We start from the raw sequence: 27,529 nt of genomic DNA, 5'->3' as shown, positions 1-27,529 counted from the left end.
TCATACACACTCCGAGCTCTGCCTCCTCATACACACTCAGAGCTCCGCCTCTTCATACACACAGAGCTCCGCCTCTTCATACACACTCAGAGCTCCTCCTCTTCATACACACTCAGAGCTCTGCCTCTTCATACACGCTGAGAGCTCCGCCTCTTCATACACACTCAGAGCTCCGCCTCTTCATACACACTCAGAGCTCCGCCCCTTCTTCATACACACTCAGAGCTCCGCCTCTTCATACACACTCAGAGCTCCACCTCTTCATACACACTCAGAGCTCCGCCTCTTCATAGACACTCAGAGCTCCGCCTCTTCATAGACACTCAGAGCTCCGCCTCTTCATACACACTCAGGGCTCCGCCTCTTCATACACACTCAGGGCTCCACCTCTTCATACACACTCAGAGCTCTGCCTCTTCATACACACTCAGAGCTCCGCCTCTTCATACACACTCAGAGCTCCTCCTCTTCATACACACTCAGAGCTCCGCCTCTTCATACACACTCAGAGCTCCTCCTCTTCATACACACTCAGAGCTCCGCCTCTTCATACACACTCAGAGCTCCTCCTCTTCATACACACTCAGAGCTCTGCCTCTTCATACACGCTGAGAGCTCCGCCTCTTCATACACGCTGAGAGCTCCGCCTCTTCATACACACTCAGAGCTCTGCCTCTTCATACACACTCAGAGCTCCGCCTCTTCAAACACACTCAGAGCTCCGCCTCTTCATACACACTCAGAGCTCCTCCTCTTCATACACACTCAGAGCTCCGCCTCTTCATACACACCCAGAGCTCCGCCTCTTCATACACACTCAGAGCTCCGCCTCTTCATACACACTCAGAGCTCCGCCTCTTCATACACACTCAGAGCTCCGCCTCTTCGTACACACTCAGAGCTCCGCCTCTTCATACACACCCAGAGCTCCGCCTCTTCATACCCACTCAGAGCTCCGCCTCTTCATACACACTCAGAGCTCCACCTCTTCATACACACTCAGAGCTCCGCCTCTTCATACACACTCAGAGCTCCCCCTCTTCATACACACTCACAGCTCCGCCTCTTCATACACACTCCGAGCTCTGCCTCCTCATACACACTCAGAGCTCCGCCTCTTCATACACACAGAGCTCCGCCTCTTCATACACACTCAGAGCTCCTCCTCTTCATACACACTCAGAGCTCTGCCTCTTCATACACGCTGAGAGCTCCGACTCTTCATACACACTCAGAGCTCCGCCTCTTCATACACACTCAGAGCTCCGCCTCTTCATACACACTCAGAGCTCCGCCTCTTCATACACACCCAGAGCTCCGCCTCTTCATACACACTCAGAGCTCCTCCTCTTCATACACACTCAGAGCTCCTCCTCTTCATACACACTCAGAGCTCCGCCTCTTCATACACACTCAGAGCTCCGCCTCTTCATACACACCCAGAGCTCCGCCTCTTCATACACACTCAGAGCTCCGCCTCTTCATACACACTCAGAGCTCCGCCTCTTCGTACACACTCAGAGCTCCGCCTCTTCATACACACCCAGAGCTCCGCCTCTTCATACCCACTCAGAGCTCCACCTCTTCATACACACTCAGAGCTCCACCTCTTCATACACACTCAGAGCTCCACCTCTTCATACACACTCAGAGCTCCGCCTCTTCATACACACTCAGAGCTCCCCCTCTTCATACACACTCACAGCTCCGCCTCTTCATACACACTCCGAGCTCTGCCTCCTCATACACACTCAGAGCTCCGCCTCTTCATACACACAGAGCTCCGCCTCTTCATACACACTCAGAGCTCCTCCTCTTCATACACACTCAGAGCTCTGCCTCTTCATACACGCTGAGAGCTCCGCCTCTTCATACACACTCAGAGCTCCGCCTCTTCATACACACTCAGAGCTCCGCCCCTTCTTCATACACACTCAGAGCTCCGCCTCTTCATACACACTCAGAGCTCCGCCTCTTCATACACACTCAGAGCTCCGCCTCTTCATAGACACTCAGAGCTCCGCCTCTTCATAGACACTCAGAGCTCCGCCTCTTCATACACACTCAGGGCTCCGCCTCTTCATACACACTCAGGGCTCCACCTCTTCATACACACTCAGAGCTCTGCCTCTTCATACACACTCAGAGCTCCGCCTCTTCATACACACTCAGAGCTCCTCCTCTTCATACACACTCAGAGCTCCGCCTCTTCATACACACTCAGAGCTCCTCCTCTTCATACACACTCAGAGCTCCGCCTCTTCATACACACTCAGAGCTCCTCCTCTTCATACACACTCAGAGCTCTGCCTCTTCATACACGCTGAGAGCTCCGCCTCTTCATACACGCTGAGAGCTCCGCCTCTTCATACACACTCAGAGCTCTGCCTCTTCATACACACTCAGAGCTCCGCCTCTTCAAACACACTCAGAGCTCCGCCTCTTCATACACACTCAGAGCTCCTCCTCTTCATACACACTCAGAGCTCCGCCTCTTCATACACACCCAGAGCTCCGCCTCTTCATACACACTCAGAGCTCCGCCTCTTCATACACACTCAGAGCTCCGCCTCTTCATACACACTCAGAGCTCCGCCTCTTCGTACACACTCAGAGCTCCGCCTCTTCATACACACCCAGAGCTCCGCCTCTTCATACCCACTCAGAGCTCCGCCTCTTCATACACACTCAGAGCTCCACCTCTTCATACACACTCAGAGCTCCGCCTCTTCATACACACTCAGAGCTCCCCCTCTTCATACACACTCACAGCTCCGCCTCTTCATACACACTCCGAGCTCTGCCTCCTCATACACACTCAGAGCTCCGCCTCTTCATACACACAGAGCTCCGCCTCTTCATACACACTCAGAGCTCCTCCTCTTCATACACACTCAGAGCTCTGCCTCTTCATACACGCTGAGAGCTCCGCCTCTTCATACACACTCAGAGCTCCGCCTCTTCATACACACTCAGAGCTCCGCCCCTTCTTCATACACACTCAGAGCTCCGCCTCTTCATACACACTCAGAGCTCCGCCTCTTCATACACACTCAGAGCTCCGCCTCTTCATAGACACTCAGAGCTCCGCCTCTTCATACACACTCAGGGCTCCGCCTCTTCATACACACTCAGGGCTCCACCTCTTCATACACACTCAGAGCTCTGCCTCTACATACACACTCAGAGCTCCGCCTCTTCATACACACTCAGAGCTCCTCCTCTTCATACACACTCAGAGCTCCGCCTCTTCATACACACTCAGAGCTCCTCCTCTTCATACACACTCAGAGCTCCGCCTCTTCATACACACTCAGAGCTCCTCCTCTTCATACACACTCAGAGCTCTGCCTCTTCATACACGCTGAGAGCTCCGCCTCTTCATACACGCTGAGAGCTCCGCCTCTTCATACACACTCAGAGCTCCTCCTCTTCATACACACTCAGAGCTCCGCCCCTTCTTCATAGACACTCAGAGCTCCGCCTCTTCATACACACTCAGGGCTCCACCTCTTCGTACACACTCAGAGCTCCGCCTCTTCATACACACTCAGGGCTCCGCCTCTTCATACACACTCAGAGCTCCGCCTCTTCATACACACTCAGAGCTCTGCCTCTTCATACACACTCAGAGCTCCACCTCTTCATACACACTCAGAGCTCCGCCTCTTCATACACACTCAGAGTTCCGCCTCTTCATACACACTCAGGGCTCCGCCTCTTCATACACACTCAGGGCTCCACCTCTTCATACACACTCAGAGCTCCGCCTCTTCATACACACTCAGAGCTCCGCCTCTTCATACACACTCAGAGCTCCGCCTCTTCATACACACTCAGGGCTCCACCTCTTCATACACACTCAGAGCTCCGCCTCTTCATACACACTCAGGGCTCCGCCTCTTCATACACACTCAGGGCTCCGCCTCTTCATACACACTCAGGGCTCCGCCTCTTCATACACACTCAGAGCTCCGCCTCTTCATACACACTCAGAGCTCCGCCTCTTCATACACACTCAGAGCTCCGCCTCTTCATACACACTCAGGGCTCCGCCTCTTCATACACACTCAGAGCTCCGCCTCTTCATACACACTCAGGGCTCCGCCTCTTCATACACACTCAGAGCTCCGCCTCTTCATACACACTCAGAGCTCTGCCTCTTCATACACACTCAGAGCTCCACCTCTTCATACACACTTAGGGCTCCACCTCTTCATACACACTCAGAGCTCCGCCTCTTCATACACACTCAGAGCTCTGCCTCTTCATACACACTCAGAGCTCCACCTCTTCATACACACTTAGGGCTCCACCTCTTCATACACACTCAGAGCTCCTCCTCTTCATACACACTCAGAGCTCCGCCTCTTCATACACACTCAGAGCTCCGCCTCTTCATACACACTCAGAGCTCCGCCTCTTCATACACACTCAGAGCTCCACCTCTTCATACACACTCAGAGCTCCGCCTCTTCATACACACTCAGAGCTCCGCCTCTTCATACACACTCAGAGCTCCTCCTCTTCATACACACTCAGAGCTCCGCCTCTTCATACACACTCAGAGCTCCGCCTCTTCATACCCACTCAGAGCTCCGCCTCTTCATACACACTCAGAGCTCCTCCTCTTCATACACACTCAGAGCTCCGCCTCTTCATACACACTCAGAGCTCCGCCTCTTCATACACACTCAGAGCTCCGCCTCTTCATACACACTCAGAGCTCCACCTCTTCATACACACTCAGAGCCAGTGTTGCCAACCATCAGTATTTTTACTGGCAGCCAGTAAAAAACAGGCAATTTTCTCCTGCCAGTAAATGCCAGTAAAAAGAAAAGGTTGCCAGTAAAAAATATGGCTGTGATGCTCGGCCCAGAGCCAGCCAAGACCATACGAGTGCCTGGTAGAGTGTGTTCGGGCGGCTCTGGTGGAGGCAGTGCCTGAGCATGTCCTGTGATGTCATGGTGCAAGGGAGTCAAGCAGAGTGGCCTTGTGTGTGGGTCTGCACGATGGTAGCAAAACAGGCCAGTAGCGCGACCATCGGTGCTGTTTGGACTGGAGGGACCACGTGGTTTGGAGAAAGACCGTCACTGTGACTCATGAGGGGATGTGTCGTGTCGGTAATCTGTACTGCTGCACACTGCTGTCAGTATCACTGTGAGAGTCAATTTCATGTGTGTGTGCTGCCCATTCTAATTTTCTTGACCTCCTGAGTCCTGTCCCTGAGATACTTACTATATCGAAAATAAAATAGAAAGAAATGTTTTTTGCCTTATTATCTACCATAAATCAAATTGCTAATTACATATTGTACATGTTTGTAGCCTAAATAGTGAAATTTGTACTTAAAACTGTAATTTTGTAACTTTTGGAAATGTCAGTGAAAACTTGGCTGTGCCAGTAAATGTTGGGTGTTGTGTCAGTAAATTTCAATCTGTTAGGTTGGCAACACTGCTCAGAGCTCCGCCTCTTCATACACACTCAGAGCTCCTCCTCTTCATACACACTCAGAGCTCCGCCTCTTCATACACACTCAGAGCTCCGCCTCTTCATACACACTCAGAGCTCCGCCTCTTCATACACACTCAGAGCTCCGCCTCTTCATACACACTCAGAGCTCCGCCTCTTCATACACACTCAGAGCTCCGCCTCTTCATACACACTCAGAGCTCCTCCTCTTCATACACACTCAGAGCTCCGCCTCTTCATACACACTCAGAGCTCCGCCTCTTCATACACACTCAGAGCTCCGCCTCTTCATACACACTCAGAGCTCCTCCTCTTCATACACACTCAGAGCTCCGCCTCTTCATACACACTCAGAGCTCCTCCTCTTCATACATACTCAGAGCTCCGCCTCTTCATACACACTCAGCGAGGAGAGAAAGGGGAAGGATATACAGTACATACACACAGCACTAGGCCGTGTTCACACTACAAGATGTTTCTCAATGTTGAAGTTCCTCTGATCTCCACAAGATGGTGATCTCACCTCTACCCAGACAGGAAGTCTCTATGGAATACAGACAGGAAGTGATGTCAGATACAGACATTCCATTTGGAAAGAGTAGAGAGAGGACACGTTGCTGGAACTGGCAACAGAGGAGGTAATATGTAGATTAACCCCTTCAGGGGGATCAGTTGATGATGAATATATCTTCCTTCCAAATCTGGCCATACATGGTTCAGTTTTATCGTTCATCCAGCGGGATGAGTGAAAAAAAACTGAAGTGATTCCCCCATCCACACATTGGAGGGGGATGGGGGAATCCTCCCCGCTGCACTATTGTATTCTGACAATGGGGGGCGCTCCTCCGCTCTCAGAATACACAGATCAGTGATGAAGCTATTGGCTGCAGCCGCTGATGGAGTGACTTTTATCCGGCAGTGACCACACATGGATGGAAATGTGACCGATCCCTGCTGAATTTCCATGTCTCTATGGTCACCTTAACCCCTTGCCTACCGGGCACTTACTTCCTGCCCAGGCCATTTTTCAGCTTTTAGCGCTGTCGCACTTAGAATGAAAAAATGTGCGGTCATGCTACACTGTACTCATATGACATTTTTTTATCATTTTCTTCACACAAATAGAGATTTCTTTTGGTGGTATTTAATCACTTCTGGGTTTTTAAATTTTTTACAAAAAAAAAAAAAAAATGTTTGAAAAAAACATTTTTTTTACTTCTGTTTCTGTTAGAAATTTAGTAACTAAGTAATTGTTCTCCTTCACTGATGTGCGCTGATGAGGCGTCACTGATAGGCTGAACTGGTGGGCATTGATGACGTGTAAATTATGGGCACTGATGAGGAGGCACTAATATGCGGCACTGATGGGCACTGTTGGGTGGGACTGATGGGCACTAATAGGTGGCACGAATAGGCGGTACTGATGGGCATTGATGGACAGCAGTAATGGGCAGCACTGATAGGTGGCACTGATAGCCAGTACTGACTGGCATCACTAATGGGCACTGATTGGTGGCACTTGTGGGCACTGATTGGTGACACTGTTGCCCTGTTAATGTAATCAGGGCACCGATGATCAGTGCTCTGATTACATGTTTTGTTACCCCTTGCGAGGCGATGCCGCTGATCGGCTCTCCTCGCCACGCACTCTGTCAGTGTGAAGAGAGGAGCGCCGATTACCGGCATCTCCGTGTTTACATGTGACCGGCTGTGATTGGACACAGCCGGTCACATGGTTAAAGAGCCACGGATGCAGTTCTTTACAGAGATTGGGGTCACGCTGTGTCCTAGCAACACAGCGGACGCACGAGAGTGACCGCTCTGGTACGCCATCATATGACGTCGGCCCAGAATGAGAGCCGACCCGCCCAGCCGTCATTTGACGGTGGGCGGGCAGCAACTGGTTAAAGTGGTTGTTAACCCACTTTCAGAAATAAACATAATCCGTTCTGTATCTTAATATAGTGTTCCCCTGTCTCTGGCTCCCGGCACTCGTGTAACCAGCTGTGCCTCCTCTCTGCCCGTCTTGCTAAAGTAAAAGGGCGGGGCCGAGATTTCGCTACTGACATTAGCGGGGCGCAATGAGGAGAGGAGACACGGCTGGTCAGGTTTTCACCAGGAGCCGCCGTTAGATGCGGTGATGGAGGTATTTTTTTAATAAAAAACAGAGACAGCGGGGCACTGTATTAAGATACAGAACAGATAGTATACAGATAAATGTGTTATTCCTGCAGGAGGAGGGCAGCACTGTGACTAGGTGATACACAGAGAGGGGAGGGGGGAGGACAGAGGAGACAGACACAGGAGAGCAGGCTGCGGATGATGGAGGCATGCAAACAGACCACGGTATCAGGGGCTCAGCAGCCATGATTATCGTGGTCTGTTTGCAGAGGGGATGGTATAGCCAGGCAGGACCAGCCAGGTATTACAGGGTGCCAAATTATAACTTGCTTTAAAGGAACAGTGTCTGTGGGGGTTTTTTGGGGGGGTTAACAAACGCTTTAAGTGACTTCCTCCCCTCCCCCTCATCTCCTTCATTATGTAAGTCATGCTGAGATAATCTCCCATTGGCTGAGCAATATTCTCATTTGTCTCTGAGCTCCTTCTTGCTATTCTTCGTCCTGCCTGTTGTTTCCTTGGATTGATTTTCTGTGTAGTGACCCCGGCTTCATCTCTTGGATGCGCTCGTCTGTTGCTTGTCCTGACCTTTATCCTGATTCCTGGATCTCCTCCTCATCTCTCCTCCATATCCTCTTACACAGCTTTTCTCCACACCTGCAGTGATCCTGGGGGGTGGAAACTTGTCACCAGCACTCAGCAAAATCCATCCCCACCATTAGGAGCTCTGGAGAAAATTGTCTGCTATTTATACTCCGTTCCTCCGCACGTCACCTGATCACATGAGAGATTACTTTCACAGATTCCTGACAGATTTCTATATGGTAAAGGTCAAAGTTCACTCTTCAGTTTAGGAGAGGTAGGACGCACCCAGGAACAATGATTTGGTCTGCACGGAAGCCTCATATAGAGGACCCCCCAAGACTCTCCATCCAAATGTCCCTCCATCCAGAGTCTATGTGTCCTATGACATCACACTGACCTCACAGCTCCTCCTCCCAATGTCCCTCCATCTGGCTTTTTTTCCCCCTGATACACTTAGGACGTGGGCTGGCCCTTGGTATCCTCACAAAAGCATAGTAGGACTGTTTATTCTGTGTTGTATGTATTAATGCCAGAATTGCTTACGTCCGGCTTTAACCTATGCATACCTCCAAACTTTTAAACTTGAGAACGAGGGACATTTCAGGGAAAGAGTGACCTGCAGCGTGCTATGCGCAGTGCTGCAAGAAAGTGGGTGTGGCCAAACATGATAGTGGGAGGGACTTGATGGCAGTGGTTAAATTAAACCTGGACTTCCTTGTACCTATAATATCCTTTGATTGCTTTGCCACAAGCTGGAGTCTCAGGGATACATATAAACCTCAACATAATCATTTAGAAAATGACTTCCAATACATCTGGTTTTGTATAATTCGTACACTGAAATTAGACAGAGAGCTTAAAATAGAGGATTATGAAGGACCTGAGGAACCCGGGATGGAGCCAAAGAATAAGTACGGCAGTATGTGCAGCACATAGGCACAACTTGACCATGGCCATCATCATTTTCAATGCTATGAGACATGGAAGGCAAGAATGCTCGCCAAGTGCCCCCCCCTTTAGCTATAGAGGCAGCACCGGGAGGGTGATGCATTGGCAGGCACTACTGCTCTCTGACCACAACCCATTCAAGTGAATGGGGACGCTCTTCGGAGCACTACTTTTCCAAATCGTACCACACCAAACTGCATAACACTGCAGTACCATGTGGTTAACAGTTAATGTGGTAACAGTTAATGGCACCCACGTGTGTCTCATGATTGCATGCAGTGCAGGAAATGCACACGGAACGCCCCTTTCCTGCACTGTGTTCAAGTGTGAATCAACCCTTAGGGAGAGAGAGAGGGAAGGATAACTATGGTACATGGAAGGGAGGAAGGATCACTATGGTATATGGAAGGAAGAATCACTATGACACATGGAAGGCAAGATCACTATGACACATGGAAGGAAGGATCACTAAGGCACTTGAAAGGCAGAAGGTAAGGATCACTATGACACCTGGAAGGCAGGAAGAATCACTGACATATGGAAGGAGGGAAGGATCACTATGATACATGGAAGGCAGGAAGGATCACTATGATACATGGAAGGCAGGAAGGATCACTATGATACATGGAAGGCAGGAAGGATCACTATGACACATGGAAGGCAGGTAGGTTCACTATGGCATACAGAAGGCAGAAAGGATCACTATGACACATGGAAGGCAAGAACACTGTAGTAGATGGAAGGCAAGAACACTATGGCACATGGAAGGCAAGAACACTATGGCACATGGAAGGCAGGAACACTATGGCACATGGAAGGCAGGAACACTATGGCACATGGAAGGCAGGAATACTATGGCACATGGAAGGCAGGAACACTATGGCACATGGAAAGCAGGAACACTATGGCACAGGGAAGGCAGGAACACTGTGGCACAAGGAAGGCAGGAATGCTGTTGGACATGGAAGGAAGGATCGCTATGGCACATGGAGAGAAGAAACGCTTTGGCACATGGAAGGCAGGAATGCTATGAGACATGGAAGACAAGAACACTGTGGCACGTGGAAGGCAGGAACGCTTTGGCACATGGAAGGCAAGAACGCTTTGGCACATGGAAGGCAGGAACGCTATGGCACATGGGAGGCAAGAATGCTGTGGCACATGAACGTCCCTTTTCTGCACTGTGTTCCTGTGTGAATCAACGATTAGTTAGAGAGAGAGGAAAGGATAACTATGGTACATGGAAGGGAGGAAGGATCACTATGACACATGGAAGGAAGGATCATGAAGGCACTTGGAAGGCACGAGGAAAGGATCACTATGACACCTGGAAGGCAGGAAGAATCACTGGCATATGGAAGGCAGGAAGGATCACTGATACATTGAAGGCAGGAAGGATCACTGATACATGGAAGGCAGGAAGGATCACTATGGCATACAGAAGGATCACTATGACACATGGAAGGCAGGAAGAATCACTGGCATATGGAAGGCAGTAAGGATCACTATGACATAAGGAAGGAAGGATCACTATGACACATGGAAGGCAGGAAGGATCACTGATACATGGAAGGCAGGAAGATCACTATGAAACATGGAAGGCAGGAAGGATCACTATGGCATACAGAAGGATCACTATGACACATGGAAGGCAAGAATACTGTAGTACATGGAAGGCATGAACACTATGGTACATGGAAGGAAGGAACACTGTGGGACATGGACAGCAGGGATGCTACAGCACATGGAAGGCAGGAACGCTATGGCACAGGGAAGGCAGGAACGCTATGGCACAGGGAAGGTAGGAACGCTATGATACAGGGAAGGCAGGAATGCTATGGCACATGGAAGGCAATAACGCTGTGGCACATGGAAGGCAGGAATGCTGTTGGACATGGAAGGAAGGATCGCTATGGCACATGGAAGGAAGGATCGCTATGGCACATGGAAGAAAGAAACGCTATGGCACATGGAAAGGAGAAACGCTTTGGGACATGGAAGGCGGGAATGCTATGGGACATGGAAGGCAGGAACACTATGGCACATGGAAGGCAAGAACGCTGTGGCACATGGAAGGCAAGAACGCTGTGGCACATGGAAGGCAGGAACGTTGTGGCACATGGAAGGCAGGAACGCTGTGGCACATGGAAGGCAGGAACGCTGTGGCACATGGAAGGCAGGAACGCTGTGGCACATGGAAGGCAGGAACGCTATGGCACATGGAAGGCAGGAACGCTATGGCACATGGAAGGCAGGAACGCTATGGCACATGGAAGGCAGGAACGCTATGGCACATGGAAGGCAGGAACGCTATGGCACATGGAAGGCAGGAACGCTATGGCACATGGAAGGCAGGAATGCTATGGCACATGGAAGGCAGGAGCGCTGTGGGATATGGAAGGCAGGAACGCTATGGCACATGGAAGGCAGGAGCGCTGTGGGATATGGAAGGCAGGAACGCTATGGCACATGGAAGGCAGGAACGCTGTGGGACATGGAAGGAAGGAACGTTGTGGGACATGGAAGGAAGGAACGCTGTGGCACATGGAAGGCAGAAACGCTGTGGCACATGGAAGGCAGGAACGCTGTGGCACATGGAAGGCAGGAACGCTATGGCACATGGAAGACAGGAACGCTGTGGGATATGGAAGGCAGGAACGCTGTGGGATATGGAAGGCAGGAACGCTGTGGGACATGGGAGGAAGAGAGACAGAGGAGAGCTCACTCACCACAGGCTGGCTGCTCCCCAGTCCAGAGGCTCGGGCAGACATGGAGATCCCTGGCTGCTTTAAAATCTCCTGCCCACACAACCCCTCCCCAGCACAGATTGGCTGCACATTTGGGGTTGTGGGCGGGCACAGGGGGACATGGGGTGGAGGTGCAGCTGACCTAACCCACCTCCTTCTGCCTCCTCATACATCCTGTACAGTGGGTGGGTGAGCCAGCAGGCGGGTGAGTGGGTGGGGGACTGCGCTGCTGAGCACTGAGAGAGCCTCAGCTCGGCGCGCACCGGACAGGGGGATTAGTAAAGTCCGGTACCTCAGGATGGGGGGTAAACGGAGAGGCCTTAGGATGAGATGGGATGGGGGGGTGCACAGAGAGACCGCAGGATGGGGAGGTGGACCGAAAGACCTCAGGATAGGGGGGACAGAGAGACCGCAAGTTAGGGGGGGTGTATAGAGAGACCGTAGGATGGGGGTTGGATAGAGAGACCTTAGGATGGGGGGGGTGGGGTGGACAGAGACCACAGGATGGGAAGGTGGACAGGGAAACCTCAGGATAGGGAGTGGACAGAGAGACTTCAAGATGGGATGGGGGTGTGGACAGAGAGATCTCAGCATGGGATGGGATGGGGGGGTGTACAGAGAGACCTTAGGATGGGTCGGGATGAGGGGGTGGACAGAGAGACGTCAGGATGGAGGGGGGGTGTATTGTGTGTGTTTCCTACAGACAGATCCAGTAATGGGAACCCACCAGAGAGATGTCCCCGTCCTCTGTATTCCCGGGATTCCACACAGGAAGATCACACCATCCCTCACCATCATCAGGTAGATGAGGAACAATCACTGATAGTGTCATTGGGATCTGTACATTATCTGCATTGTTACCATTGATGCCATTTTTATTATATATTCAGAGTGGAAACCTGAGAGATTCTAAAGTTGAGGTTTAAGAAGAGATAAAAGAGGAGGATGATAAGGATGGGGTGATGGAGGAGTCAGAGTTTCTAAAAGAACACAAAGATCTGTACCAGGACACCATGGTGGAGTCATCCAGCTACAGAAACCCACCAGAAAGATGTCCCCATCCTCTGTATTCCCGGGATTCCACACAGGAAGATCACACCATCCCTCACCATCATCAGGTAGATGAGGAACAATCACTGATAGTTTCATTAGGATCTGTACATTGTCTCTATTGTTACCTTTGATGTAATTTTTATTCTATATTCAGAGTGTAAACCTGAGAGATTCTAAAGTTGAAGTTAAAGAAGAGATAAAAGAGGAGGATGATGAGGACGGGGTGATGGAGGAGTCTGAGTCTCTAAAAGAACACAAAGATTTGTATCAGGACACCATGGAGGAGTCATCCAGCTACAGAAACCCACCAGAGAGATATCTCCATCCTCTGTATTCCCGGGATTCAACACAGAAAGATCACATCATCCCTCACCATCATCAGGTAGATGATTGACAATTGTTGGTAGTTCTGATTTATACGCAGCATGTTTATTACAATGAATCTTTTTATTATATATTCAGAATGGAAACCTTGGGGATAAAATTATTGATGTTAAAGAGGAGGATGAGGAGTATGGAGTGATGGGGGAGTTTTCAGAAGGACACAAGGATATGATGGAGCCACCTAATACCAGGAACCCACCAGAGAGATGTCCCCATCCTCTGTATTGCCGGGATTCCACACAGGAAGGTCACACCATCCCTCACTGTTACAAGGTTGGTGGGATGGAGCATCTAGAACATGGTCTTGTGGAGACCATGTGGATTTTTTATGTGATCACAATAATAAAGCTTATTTTTACAGATAATTTTCACTCTCATTTTCTTGATTTAGAGTGGAGATCCAATCGATATAGAATTTGAGGTTAAAGCAGAAGAAGAAGAGAGGTATGTGAGGGATGATCAGCAGTCTATGGAGGAGGATGGGATAACGGGGACATTTATAGAGGAGGACACTCCTACAAAGATCAGCACAGGTGGGTCATTAACATTAAATACATTTCTCCACCCATACTGCTCACTGATTGGTCCAGAGTAGGGCGGGGACTGGGTGATATCAGCCTGTAATCCCCTGGTCACTTTCCTGAGCTGTGTTCCCCGTCCTGTATTCCTGTATTTATCTCGGATAATCTTCCTTCTCTGTGCTGCAGACACAATTTAGGTATCTAGACTGGATTTATGGAGAATCTGGGGTTCAGCTGGAAGCAAAATGTTGATTTTCAACATAGGTGTTGCTTGATATAGGCACCTAGGTTATGAGTCTTTGCTTGATATAGGCACCTAGGTTATGAGTCTTGGGTCTTCTGAAATATGCCTGGGCCTAGCAAGATCTCTGACAGAGCAATTCTCCCAGGGTTACATGTTCTATTGTCTGCTGGCTGTGCCGGGTGGAGGGATATGTCTGTGTAGTCTCAGACCCAAGTCACTGAGTGCAGTCTCTGGAGATGGGAGGCAGCAGTGTGGGACCTCTGCAACTTGTCTCAAGGGAACATTTCAGCTTCCACTGATTACCAATGTTATGAGTCCTGACCATTACACTATATAATTTATATTGTATATTACATACTCCTGACCCCTGCACTATATACTCTATATGTTGTACATTACATCATTCTGATACTATATAGTACTATCTGCTGTATCTTATACAATATGTTGTACATTATATAGTCCTGACTACTTACATAGTAGGTGAGGTTGAAAAAAGACACAAGTCCATCAAGTCCAACCTATGTGTGTGATTATATGTCAGTATTACATTGTATATCCCTGTACTTTGCGGTCGTTCAGGTGCTTATCCAATAGTTTCTTAAAACTATCGATTCTCCCCGCTGAGACCACCGCCCGTGGAAGGAATCTCCACGCCCTTGCCACTTTTACAGTAAAGAACCCTCTACGTAGTTTAAGGTTAAACCTCTTTTCTTCTAATTTCAATGAATGGCCACGAGTCTTGTTAAACTACCTTCCACGAAAAAGTTTTATCCCTATTGTGGGGTCATCAGTATGGTATTTGTATATTGAAATCATATCCCCTCTCAAGCGTCTCTTCTCCAGAGAGAATAAGTTCAGTGCTCGCAACCTTTCCTAATAACAAATATCCTCCAGACCCTTTATTAGCTTTGTTGCCCTTCTTTGTACTCGCTCCATTTCCAGTACATCCTCTCAAATTAATCCCCCTTTTAATGCATGCCAATATTCTGTTTGCTTTGTTAGCAGCAGCTTGGCATTGCATGCCATTGCTGAGCCCATCATCCACTAGAACCCCCAGGTCCTTTTCCATCCTAGATTCCCCCAGAGGTTCTCCCCCCAGTGTATAGATTGCATTCATATTTTTGCCACCCAAATGCATTATTTTACATTTTTCTTCATTAAACCTCATTTGCCATGTAGTTGCCCACCCCATTAATTTGTTCAGATCTTTTTGCAAGGTTTCCACATCCTGCGGAGAAGTTATTGACCTGCTTAGGTTAGTATCGTCTGCAAATACAGAGATTGAACTGTTTATCCCATCCTCCAGGTCGTTAATGAACAAAATAAATAGGATTGGTCCCAGCACAGAACCCTGGGGGACCCCACTACCCACTCCTGACCATTCCAAGTACTCCCCATTTATCACCACACTCTGAACTCTCCCTTGTAGCCAGTTTTCAATCCATGTCCTCACCCTATGGTCCATGCCCACGGACCTTATTTTGTACAGTAAACGTTTATGGGGAACTGTGTCAAATGCTTTTGCAAAATCCAGATACACCACGTCTACGGGCCTTCCTTTATCTAGATGGCAACTCACCTCCTCATAGAAGGTTAATAGATTGGTTTGGCAAGAACGATTCTTCATGAATCCATGCTGATTACTGCTAATGATACCGTTCTCATTACTAAAATCTTGTATATAGTCCCTTATCATCCCCTCCAAGAGTTTACATACTATTGATGTTAGGCTAACTGGTCTGTAATTCCCAGGGATGTATTTTGGGCCCTTTTTAAATATTGGTGCTACATTGGCTTTTCTCCAATCAGCTGGTACCATTCCAGTCAGTAGACTGTCAGTAAAAATTAGGAACAATTGTCTAGCAATTACCTGGCTGAGTTCCCTAAGTACCCTTGGGTACAAGCCATCTGGTCCCGGTGATTTATTAATGTTAAGTTTCCCAAGTCTAATTTTATTTCTGTGCTCTGTTAACCATGGAGGTGCTTCCTGTGATGTGTCACGAGGAAAAAACACTGCAGTTTTGGTTACTGAAGCCCCTGGATTCCCTCATGAAGACTGAGGAGAATTATAAATTCAATACCTTCGCCATCTCCCCATCCTTTGTAACCAGATGTCCTTCCTCATTCTTTATGTGGCCAATATGGTCTGTCCTCCTTTTTTACTGTTTACATACTTAAAGAATTTCTTGGGATTTTTTTTGCTCTCCTCCGCTATGTGTCTTTCATGTTCTATCTTAGCTGCCCTAATTGCACCCTTACATTTCTTGTTGCATTCTTTATAAAGTCTGAATGCTGATGATGATCTCTCAACCTTGTATTTTTTTAAGCCTTCTCCTTTGCTTTTATATGCATTTATGGCAGTTAAGCCATCCAGGACTTTTGTTCGCTCTTTTAAATTTATTACCCAATAGGATCCATTGGCTAATGCCCTTATTTAATATGCTCTTAAAGCAAACCCATCTCTCCTCTGTATTCTTTATTCCTAAGATTGTATCCCAATTCATGCCTTCTAACAAGGTTTGTAGTTTAGGGAAGTTGGCTCTTTTGAAATTCAGTGTCTTTGTACTCCCCTTATGTTTCCTATTTGTGTGATTTATACTGAAGCCAATTGACTTGTGATCGCTGTTACCTAAATTGCCCCGTATTTCCACATCTGTGATCAGGTCTGTATTGTTGGTAATCAGTAGATCCAGTAACGCTTTATTTCTAGTTGGTACGTCTACCATCTGACCCATAAAATTGTCATGCAAGACATTCAGGAACTGGTGAGCCTTAGATGAATGTGCGGTTCCCTCCACCCAGTCTATGTCTGGATAATTAAAATCCCCCATTATGATAACACTTCCCATCCTTGCTGCTAATTCAAATTGTGATAGGAGATCTGTCTCCCCTTCCTCCCTCAGGTTAGGGGGACAATAGCATACTCCCAGTATTATTTTCCCCTTGGCTTCATCCCTTTACCCATAAGGATTCCACCTCCTCTCTAGCTCCCTTAGTGATGTCATCTCTCACATTCACTTGTACATCATTCTTGATATATAGGCATACCCCTCCCCCTTTTTTTACCCTCTCTATCCTTGCAATAAAGGGTATACCCTTGAATGTTTGCCAGCCAATCATGAGAGCTGTTGAACCAGGTCTCTAAAATCCCCACAAAATCCAAATCCTCCTCGTACAACAGTATCTCTAGTTCACCCATCTTGTCCGCCAGGCTCCTGGTGAACATGCCACGTAGTTTAGACTGGTCACATATTATCCTCTCATTGGGTGTTCCAAGATTGCAACAAGGACTTGCTACTATACTTACCTTGGGTTTATGTGCAACCTACTACTAATGCCCCCAATACTACCCACTGTAATATGTTCCGCGCTGACTATCTCTACCTCCTGGACCCTCCCCCCTATTGCCTAGTTTAAAAACCCCTCTAACTTTTTGCCCATCTTCATTCCCAGCTGATCAGCACCCTCCTCATTTAGGTGCAGTCCGTCCCTTCTATAGTACCGGTTACCGACTGAGAAGTCGGCCCAGTCCTCCAGGAACCCAAACCCCTCCTTACTACACCAGCTCTTCAGCCACTTGTTTACTTCCCTAATCTCCCTCTGCCTTTCTGGTGTGGCTCGATGTACCGGTAGTATTCCTGAGAATACTACCTTGGAGGTCCTTTTCCTCAATTTAGCACCTAAGTCCCTAAAATCGTTCTTTAGGACACTCCATCTGCCTCTGACTTTGTCATTGGTGCCAACGTGCACCATGACAGCCGGGTCTTCCCCAGCCCCTCCCAGTAATCTGTCCACCAGATCCGTGATGTGCCAAACCCGAGCGCCCGGTAGACAACATACTGTTCGGCGCTTCAGGTCTTTGTTACAGATTGGCCTCTCTGTCCTTCTAAGAATTGAGTCCCTACCACTAGAATCTGTCTTTCCTTTCCCTTCACTCCCCCCCCCCACTCTCACTGGAAGAGTTCTTCCCCCCCCCCGCAGCTAGGAAAGTCCCTCATCTCCAGCAGTGCTGGTCCCTGACTGGTTTCACCAATGTCACTCAATGGAGCGTACTTATTGGGATGCTCCAGCCCTGGATCGGCCTCCCTGACACTTCCCCCTCTACCCTTCCTGACTGTCACCTATCTACTCTTTCCTAGTGCCTGCACCTGTTTATCTCCACGCGCTTCTGTGCCGGCACCTGCCGTGTACATTCCTGGCTCTCCTTTAGTATGGAGGGACTTCTCAGTGCTGACAGTTGCTTCCCCAGATTTAGAACCTGGGCTTCCAGGGAAACAATGTGCTTACATTTTACACTGGAAAAAAGGAAAAGAGGGCGCACCGACCTTGTGCATTACCAATGGTGGAACTTTATTAAAAGCATAAAAAAACAATGTTTACTCACAAACGAGCATGTACATGAGGCTTGTCAATTTCTGAACACCGGCAAACCGGACCAGATGTTGAGGGGATCAGATGATATCCCAAAATGGCTGACGCGTTTCAAGGGCATACCCTTTTCCTCAGAGCCTAAACGGGTAGTGGCTCGTCTCTCCTAGTTGCTTCTAATTGTGTCTGCGTGCCCATGCACCAAGCGACACCCACCCAAATTGACCACGCCCACCCACATGGACTGGCTCCACTTAGCTCAGCCTGGTTGGTCAGTTACATCACATAGCTCTTTCTAATAGGATAACATACCATATCATAACCCCCATCCTGAATTTAGGGATATAATGTAAGCTGGGATTGGTCAAGCTGTATACCCCCCAAAAAAAGGATAGTCAGCCGCCACATCTTACCTTATCCACACAGTCCCTAGATGTCAGACTGTGGAGGTATAGGGGGACTTTGATGTGCGGCGACAAGTATGAGGCAGGGACCGAGAACCGCCAAAAGTAATGGATGGAACACACACCGCTCTGATTGCCAGGAAGTGTGGGTGTATTTGCGTTCCACCCACAACTTCCAGCCATCCACGGCATCACTTCCGCTCCCGCAACCAGCCATGCTGCGAGCGCAGGAGGCGCGGCCAGGAGGTGCCTATGTGTTTGCGTTCCACCCGCTACTTCCGGCCGCTGGTGATGTAGCTTCCGCCCGAAGCATACGGACTCAGCAGTGGTGTGTGTGCGCGCGCATACTTGCACACCTGCACTCACTGCTGACCTCAAACTTTCCCCTCCCAGTGGCCCAATATGGTAATACAATCAGGCACTCCTGAGGAGCATGTTAGTGTATAAATACATTGGTATACTGGAAGCCCTGCATGGGCATTTTGACACACAGACACATCTAGAAAACCTAAAAAATGCACAGTGGGTAGAACCCACAATCTGCTCCATAGAAGCAGCCGTCCATAGTTGCCATTCAAAAAGTGATTAAAATTAAATATTACATTTTTAATGAAAAATTAGGAATTAAAACATATTCATTAGAATGTTTAATAAGACCACAGTGGAAATGTTCAAAGACATCCCACATACATTCCATAAAAACATTTCCAGCGATAGACCATATAGAGAGTCCTCGGCTTTTTTCGGCGCCGCTCACAGTCACGTCCAGTCCCACCCTATGATGGACATAACACAGGTCCAATGGCGGGACTGGGGGGACTGTGAGCGGCGCCAAGAAAAGCCGAGGACTCTCGGGTATGTGTATCTCCGCTCCGCCGAGTCCCTGCAGTCTCGGCGCCATATTTGAATTTACACATGGCTGTGTAAGTCGGCGGCGCCGCGATCGCTCCGATCCGAACAAAAGTGACGGGGATCGGCCTATAACACGCACCCACGATTTTCCCCTGATTTTCAGGGGAAAAAAGTGCGTGTTATATGCCGATAAATACGGTATCTGATACTTTTTACCACTGTCCAAATCGTTTGATATGGCCTCTATTCCAAATACTTTGAGGCCATCTGTACTATTATTGTGGACCTTCTTGAAGTGTCTTGGTACTGAATATCTATCTTTTTCTGTCCAAATATTACTTCTGTGCTCGTTCATCCTTGTCCTCATTGGCCGTGAAGTCTGACCAATGTATGTGAGGCCACAGGGGCACAGGAGGCCATATGTGACCTATGGAGTGCCGCAGTTGATGAACTGATTAATCTTGTAGCTCCAGCCATCAACTCTGACTACATCCTTTTTTCTATGGCACATATGTGTGCAGTACCCACAGTTGCTACTCCCACACCTATAGCTGCCTTTTTGGTCAAAGATAGTGGTCCAGGGGTTGTTGGGCCCTCTATTCCTCATCTTCTTCGCTCTGCTCAGTGCAATGATGCTCCTTAGATCCTTAGGTCTCCTAAAGACTAGATTCGGATGTGAAGATAAACTTGTCTTCAGGATTGGGTCTAATTCAAGAATGTTCCAGTTCTTTCTGAAGATTTTTTGTATTGTAGTAGCCTTATTATTAAACCTGGTACAGAAACGTACTTGTGGTTGTTCATCTCTATCATATTTTGTTATTTTCTCTCCCCCGGCAACCACACTGTCATACAGCTGTAGATATTTTTGAAACGTTTCTTCTATATGCTCCTCTTCGTAGCCCTTCTCTTTAAATTTGCTCTTAAGAATCAGACTTTGTTCTTCATAGTCATTTTTTAGGGTACAGGTCCGCCTGAGTCTACAAAACTGACCAAAGGGGATGTTCTTAATACATTAGGGATGGTGGTGGCTGTGGGCATGGAAATAAGAATTACCAGCACTCGGCTTAAAATGGTTTCCTGAATAAATTGCTCCAGTGTCATCGATCCGTAACTAGGGCTAGGGAAAAAATCGATTTAAATCTTGAACCCAGTTGAGAGGTCAAATCGATTCAAAATTTAAGCAAATTGATTTTTTTTTTATTTTTTTTCACCGCTGTGGTCCTGAGGAGCTGCGGGCAGGAGTTTTTAGGCTTGGCCACGGCTTCAGCCTAGTCCACGATTCACGATTCAAATCAAGTTTTTTTTTTTTTTTTGGACACCGCGCCAGTCCTGAGGAGCTGCGGGCAGGAGTTTTTAGGTGAGGCCGCGGCTTCAGCCTAGTCCGCGGCATCCGGCCTTGTGGACTAGGCCGAAGCCGCGGCCTCGCCTAAAAAGTCCTGCCCGTAGCTCCTCAGGACCAGTGCGGTGTCCAAAAAAAAAACTTGATTTGAATCGTGAATCGAGTTCTTTTTTTTTTAGAAAATCTCCCAGCCCTACCTATAACTCTAGGTCTAGGAAGACCAGGGACTTTTCATCTACCACATGCGTGAATGGGATTCCGAAAGGGTTCCCTGCACAATATGCAAGAATCCTTCCAGTTCGTAATCGGTACCATTCCAACTGATAAGGACATCATCAATGTACCGTGAATACAGTATTGGGATCCTCCCAAATGGGTTGTTAGCCCAAATATGATTGAGCTCCCAATATCCCATGAATAAATTTGCATAACTGGGAGTGAACCTAGCACCCATGGCTGTGCCCTTTACCTGCCTATAGAAACTATCCATGAATAAAAAAAAAAAAGTAATTATGGGTCAAGGTAAACTCAATACACTCGTGTATGAACAGGATTGAACAAATGTGCTTCTGCCAAGTAGTATTTAATGGCTCTAAGGCCAAAATTGTGTTGAATAGCTGTGTACAGAGACGCTACATCAAGCGATAACCATCTGTATCCTTTCTCCCATATATATGCACTAAGAATCTCCAGGGCGTGGCCCGAGTCCTTTATGTATGACGGCAGACTTATTACCAATCCCTGGAGAAAATGATCAATGTAGCTACCAAAATTGCTGGTCAGACTATCGATTCCTGAAATAATTGGTCTACCTGGGGGCTTCTCCATATCCTTATGTACTTTTGGAATGTGGTAAAACTAGGAGACCACTGGGTGCTTCGAATATAGAAATTGGTGCTCACTCTTAGTCAGGACCTGATTCGATAGTGCCCTGTCCAAAAGCCCTTTAAGCTTGGTGTTATATCTACCAGTAGGGTCCCAAACGAGTCTCTCGTATGTACTTGTATCACCAATCAGTCTAAAGGCTTCCTCTAAATATTGATCCCTATCTTATATGACTCTGACATTCACAGGCATGACAAGGCATGATGGGAATTGTAGTGCCTGAAACAACTGGAGGGCCGTAGTTTGAAGACCCCTGATCTAATGTATAGTGGTTTGGTGCTTGGCGTTTCCATGGAAGTATCCATCAATGTGCACATACGTTTAATAATAATATTTATCATTTTAGATTGTTGCATACATGCATGCATTTGCATGTATGTGTACACTTTTTATACATGTAGGTTCATACATGCCCCAATTGTTTTAATATTGGTTATATATATATGTGCTATTTCCTAGCATGGCTACAGTATATGGTCTATCACTGGAAATGTTTTTATGGAATGTATGTCTTTGAACATTTCCACTGTGGCCGCACATCACAGTCCCCCCCCACATACCTCCACAGTCTGACATCTAGGGACTGTGTGGATAAGGTAAGATGTGTCTGACTATCTTTTTTTTGGGGGGTATACAGCTTGACCAATCCCAGCTTACATTACATCCCTAAATTTAGGATGGGGGTTATGGTATGGTATGTTATCCTATTAGAAAGAACTATGTGATGTAACTGACCAACCAGGCGGAGCTAGGTGGAGCCAGTCCATGTGGGTGGGTGTGGCCAATTTGGGTGGGTGTCGCTTGGTGCATGGGCATGCAGACACATATAGAGGCAACTAGGAGAGACAAGCCATTGCCTGTTTAGGCTCTAAAGGAAAAGGGTACGCCCTTGAAACGCGTCAGCCATTTAGGGATATCATCTGATCCCCTCAACATCTGGTCCGGTTTGCTGGTGATCAGAAACGCAGTCTCACTAATTGACAAGCCTCATGTACATGCTCGTTTGTGAGTATAAACATTGTTTTTTATGCTTTTAATAAAGGTTGGTAATGCACAAGGTCAGTGCGCCCTCCTTCTTTCCTTTTTTTCCAGTTTTAAGAATACCCATTGTTCTGAGGAGGGCTGCAAGATGGCAGGCATTGCTTTAAAGAGTTGGTCGCACAACGCATTGAGAGACTAAACACCCAAGCGCAGGAGATTTTTACTGTTTCTTACATTTTACACAGCAGAATTCACCCTCGATCGGATGATCAAGTAACGCATACATGCCGCAAGATGTACAACGAGTCGCCTCTCCACACCCGCCGGGCATCGTACCTATTAAATTTAATGAGAATTGTGGATTGTACCCTGTCCAAATTACCTAACAACTAGCTTCCTGATGCTAATACTGAACAAGACAATACACTAATACTCAACAGGACAATACACAGGCACTCGCAGAACCTACGTGCACTCGCAGAACCACATCCAATCACAATACACAAGTACTAACGATCCACACACACTACTCAGACAACACTCAGGTGCTATGACCTCTGTTATAACCTGTTTTAAACTCTGGTTTTTAACTCACCACTTAGTCCAGTTCCACTAACTCTGGTTTTTAACTCACCACTTAGTTCAGTTCCACTAACTCTGATTTTTAACTCACTTAGTTCCACTTGGACAGAGTTCCAGCAAGCTCAAAGATGAGCAGGCTCACAATGAGTTCTACAGAAGTTTATATAGGCCTCAAGCACCTGTGACCAATTAACCACTCCCCTTAATTAGTAGGCTGAAGGAAGCAAAGAAAAAAAAGCTGTTTAAAAAGTGTCAGAAAAAAGTTTTAAAAAGCTACAAAGAAAAGCCCCAAAAAGAAACTAAAAATGCAACCCAGCAATCACCAGCTGTCAAAAAGCAAAACTTGTTCACTCTCCACTTAAGGTCCCCACTGTTTAGCTTCCAACCAAGTCTGGCAATTTCAGATGTGCTCTACACAAGGTTATATAGGCCTCTGTTCTCTCCCCTCTACCCACCGCTATATATACACATATGTATTCTCTTTTGCTACACCCATTTTCTACCAGCTGATCATTTATATCTGATGATTTCATTGGAGCACAGACATTTACATGTTAGTAATAATGTGATAACATTCTCAAACTTTGGAGTCTAAAATAGAAAGTGATAATGAGCGAGGAGTCAATAACCCAATGATGGTGGTCTTCAGGATCAGTCCAGTCTCCATCTTGGTTGTTCTTCCCCATCCTCACTCTCTGACCTCTGGTGGGGCTCAGCCCTGTTGTTCATGACTAAATCATGGACTAAATAAGGAAGTGCAGTACTTCTTGTGTTGGGAAGATGGCAATGAGTGATATAGGGGGGTGGCACTCGTCCTATAATCCCCTCATCACTGTCACTCCTATAAAAGACAGTTCTTGTTGTTTCCTCTCTCACTGACTAAGGTCCATGAATTAAGAAATGAACTGGTAGGAGATCAGAGGACCCATTTATTAGTAACCTTGAGGGGGGAATTGTAAGATTCTCAGAGACAAAGCTGCCTGATGTGGGGCGGAGTCCTGGTTTAGGGGAACCAATCTGCTCATGTCTAGTAATAATCTTTTTATTCCTATTTTAGTAGATGGACGGGAGATGAGGAAAACCTCAGAGGATTGTCTCACTTTGTCTCCAGACTGTAAAGTAGAAGATGAGGACATCACACAGTATAGTCCAGGAGAAAACCTGGCTACCTCAAATGTCCATTCGGCACCACACAGTGTAGATGGACCATCGTATTCCTCTTATCCTGAGGAACCTCAGACTGTGAGGGACAGTGTCATCCTTCCAACGGATAAGAGCTTTTCCTGTACTGAGTGCGGGAAGTGTTTCCATTCTAAATCCCTTAATAGTCATATAAGATCTCACACAGGTGAGAAGCCATATTCCTGTTCTGAGTGTGGGAAATGTTTTTCACAAATGTCCACTCTTTACAGACATCAGAAGTCTCACACAGCTGAGAAGCCATATTCCTGCCCTAAGTGTGGGAAGGGTTTTCATTATAAAACCAAACTTAATGCGCATGAAAGATCTCACACGGAGGAAAAACCATATTCCTGTTCTGAGTGCGAGAAATGTTTTTCAAAGAAGTCTAATCTTGAAATACATCAGAGATCTCACACAGGGGAGAAGCCGTATTCCTGTTCTGAGTGTGGGAAATGTTTTGTACAAAAATCAGATCTTGTCAAACATCAGAGATCTCACACAGGTGTAAAGCCTTTTTCTTGTCCTGAGTGCGAAAAATGTTTTTCACACAAGTCCAGTCTTTCCACACATCAGAGATCTCACAGGGGGAAGCCGTATTCCTGTCCTGAGTGCGAGAGATGTTTTTCAGTGAAGTCCAGTCTTTCCCAACATCAGAGATCTCACACGGGGGAAAAGCCGTATTCCTGTATTGAGTGTGGGAAATGTTTTTCAGTGAAGTCCTATCTTTCCAAACATCAGAGATCTCACACAGGGGAGAAGCCGTATTCCTGTTTTGAGTGTGGGAAATGTTTTTCAGATCAGTCCAGTCTTTACACACATCAGAGATCTCACACAGGGGAAAAGCCATATTCCTGTCCTGAGTGCAGGAAATGTTTTTCACGGAAGTCCAGTCTTTACACACATCAGAGATATCACACGGGGCAGAAGCCGTTTTCCTGTCCTGAGTGCGGGAAATGTTTTGCAGTGAAGTCCCATCTTTACACACATCAGAGATCTCACACGGGGGAGAAGCCATATTCCTGTTCTGAATGTGGGAAATGTTTTTCACAGAAGTCCATTCTTTCCACACATCAGAGATCTCACACGGGGGAGAAGCTGTATTCTTGTCTTGAGTGTGGTAAATGTTTTTCACAGAAGTCCAATCTTTCCAGACATCAGAGATCTCACACAGGAGAGAAGCCACCTTCCTGTCCTGAGAGGGAATTGTTCCTCACTGAAGTCCTGCCTTCCTGTACATCAGGGATCCCACATAACCCTCGAGGTGTATTAGTGCCTTGAGTGTGGGAAATGTCTTCTATATGAATGTTGCTGGACATCACAGCTCTCGTGTAAGGAAGAAGCACACCCTGATATACACCTCAGATATACTCCATGGCTGATCTTCATCATGTAAGAAACAGTTCATGAGGAGATCAGAGATCACCAAAGACATGGATGAAGTGTTGTACCGTGTTGGCCATTGATAACAGTATAAAAATAAAAATGGAGTCATTACCTTTTATTGGCTGAGTACATTTTTTGGTGTAAGCTTTCACAAACACTTAGAGGTCTGTTTTTTTTTTTTTTTTGTATTAGTTGAATGAATGCGACTAGCATTCACCCAGCAATTATGAATATTGAACGTAATTTGTTTCATACACTGATTTCCTTTGTGCCATCTAGTGGTCATAATGAAGTATTGTGATATTTTTTTACTAATAGAGGTATGTCAGGAAAAATATCCCATTATGGCAACTAGATGGAGCTGATGATCATAGGAAATCACTGTGTTGCATTATGGCCAGAATGTGTAATGGTTCAATGAATGATTGTCATCTTTAGACCCCTTAGTTTCCTCTGTCAGACATGGTTTCATAATCATACACTGGTGAGTACAGTAGACACTGAATATAAGTATATAATATAAGTTAATCAAAGCAACAATATTAACCGGTTGCCCGCCACAGTAAAAATACAATGGACAGGTGGCTCATACAGGTCTGGTAATGTACTTTTATGTCATGGCTTTTTCCAGGTCTGCATGCATGTACACGTACACCCAGCAACCTCCACTGTCATTGGCGGTAGGACAAGTTTGTCAGCAGGTCACAGCCAATGATTTTGCCCCGTACCCCGCTGATCACCTGCAGCCAATGACAAATCTCTCCTGTGTTTTAACACGGGGAGCTATCCAGCGGTTTCTTCTCTTCCTGAGTCCTTTTCGGTTCAGGAAGAGAAGAGAACACCACACTGTGAGTAGAATCACCACACTTTACACCCACACACCTTAGATTGGCACATTTAACCCCATTGATTGCCCTCATTCACCCTTTGATCACCCCTGTCACCCAACCAGTGCCATTAGTACAGTGTCAGTGTACAGTATTTTTTTGATCACTGTATTAGGGTCACTTGTTACATCAGATAGCGCCAGGATCAGCTAGCATTAGATTGCCCACACACTATCGCTCTCAAACTATAAGTTCCTGATCACTGCCATTACTAGTATAGTGTCTGTATGGATCAATATATCGATCACAAACAGAACTATATTAGTGTCCCCCTTAGTATAGTGTCCCTAAAAATGCAGAATTAGCAGGATGAGCCCCGATACCTGCCAGCACCTGTGTTTAGCTCTTCTGCCCCCCAACAAGTGCAGTGTCAGTAGATCACTGGCACCTCTGATATATTGCACACATAACCGCAGTGTTATCAGAATCAGGCCTTATCTCTTCTAGCACTAGCAGGTAAGTTTTTTATTTGTAGTAATTAAAGCCAGGAGCTCTTTTTCCCAGTGAGTCGCGCTAGGTACCTGTAAATTTAGTGACCAAAATGTCCCAACAAAGGTACACTAATGAAGAGGCCTACAGGATTGTAATATT

At 47.1% G+C, this 27,529-nt stretch overlaps 2 protein-coding genes across 2 annotated transcripts in view; both read left to right on the top strand.

Annotated features, from left to right (window-relative positions):
• LOC141121833 (uncharacterized) overlaps window positions 1-26,169 on the top strand; it is a 115,292-nt gene extending 89,123 nt beyond the window's left edge. The window contains exons 16-20 of the mRNA XM_073611549.1: window positions 12,815-12,988; window positions 13,078-13,305; window positions 13,386-13,580; window positions 13,699-13,840; window positions 24,544-26,169. Coding sequence (XP_073467650.1) covers window positions 12,815-12,988; window positions 13,078-13,305; window positions 13,386-13,580; window positions 13,699-13,840; window positions 24,544-25,946 — 2,142 coding nt within the window. The 3' untranslated portion in view covers window positions 25,947-26,169. The remainder of the gene's footprint in view (window positions 1-12,814; window positions 12,989-13,077; window positions 13,306-13,385; window positions 13,581-13,698; window positions 13,841-24,543) is intronic.
• LOC141121849 (uncharacterized) overlaps window positions 1-27,529 on the top strand; it is a 380,396-nt gene that overhangs the window by 246,561 nt on the left and 106,306 nt on the right. The gene's annotated exons all lie outside the window — the stretch shown is intronic.

This window comes from Aquarana catesbeiana, unplaced genomic scaffold, assembly GCF_042186555.1.
Source record: "Aquarana catesbeiana isolate 2022-GZ unplaced genomic scaffold, ASM4218655v1 unanchor233, whole genome shotgun sequence".
Taxonomy (NCBI): Eukaryota; Metazoa; Chordata; class Amphibia; order Anura; family Ranidae; genus Aquarana; species Aquarana catesbeiana.
Note: the sequence above shows the minus strand (reverse complement) of the source record. Positions and strands in the feature narration are given on the sequence as shown.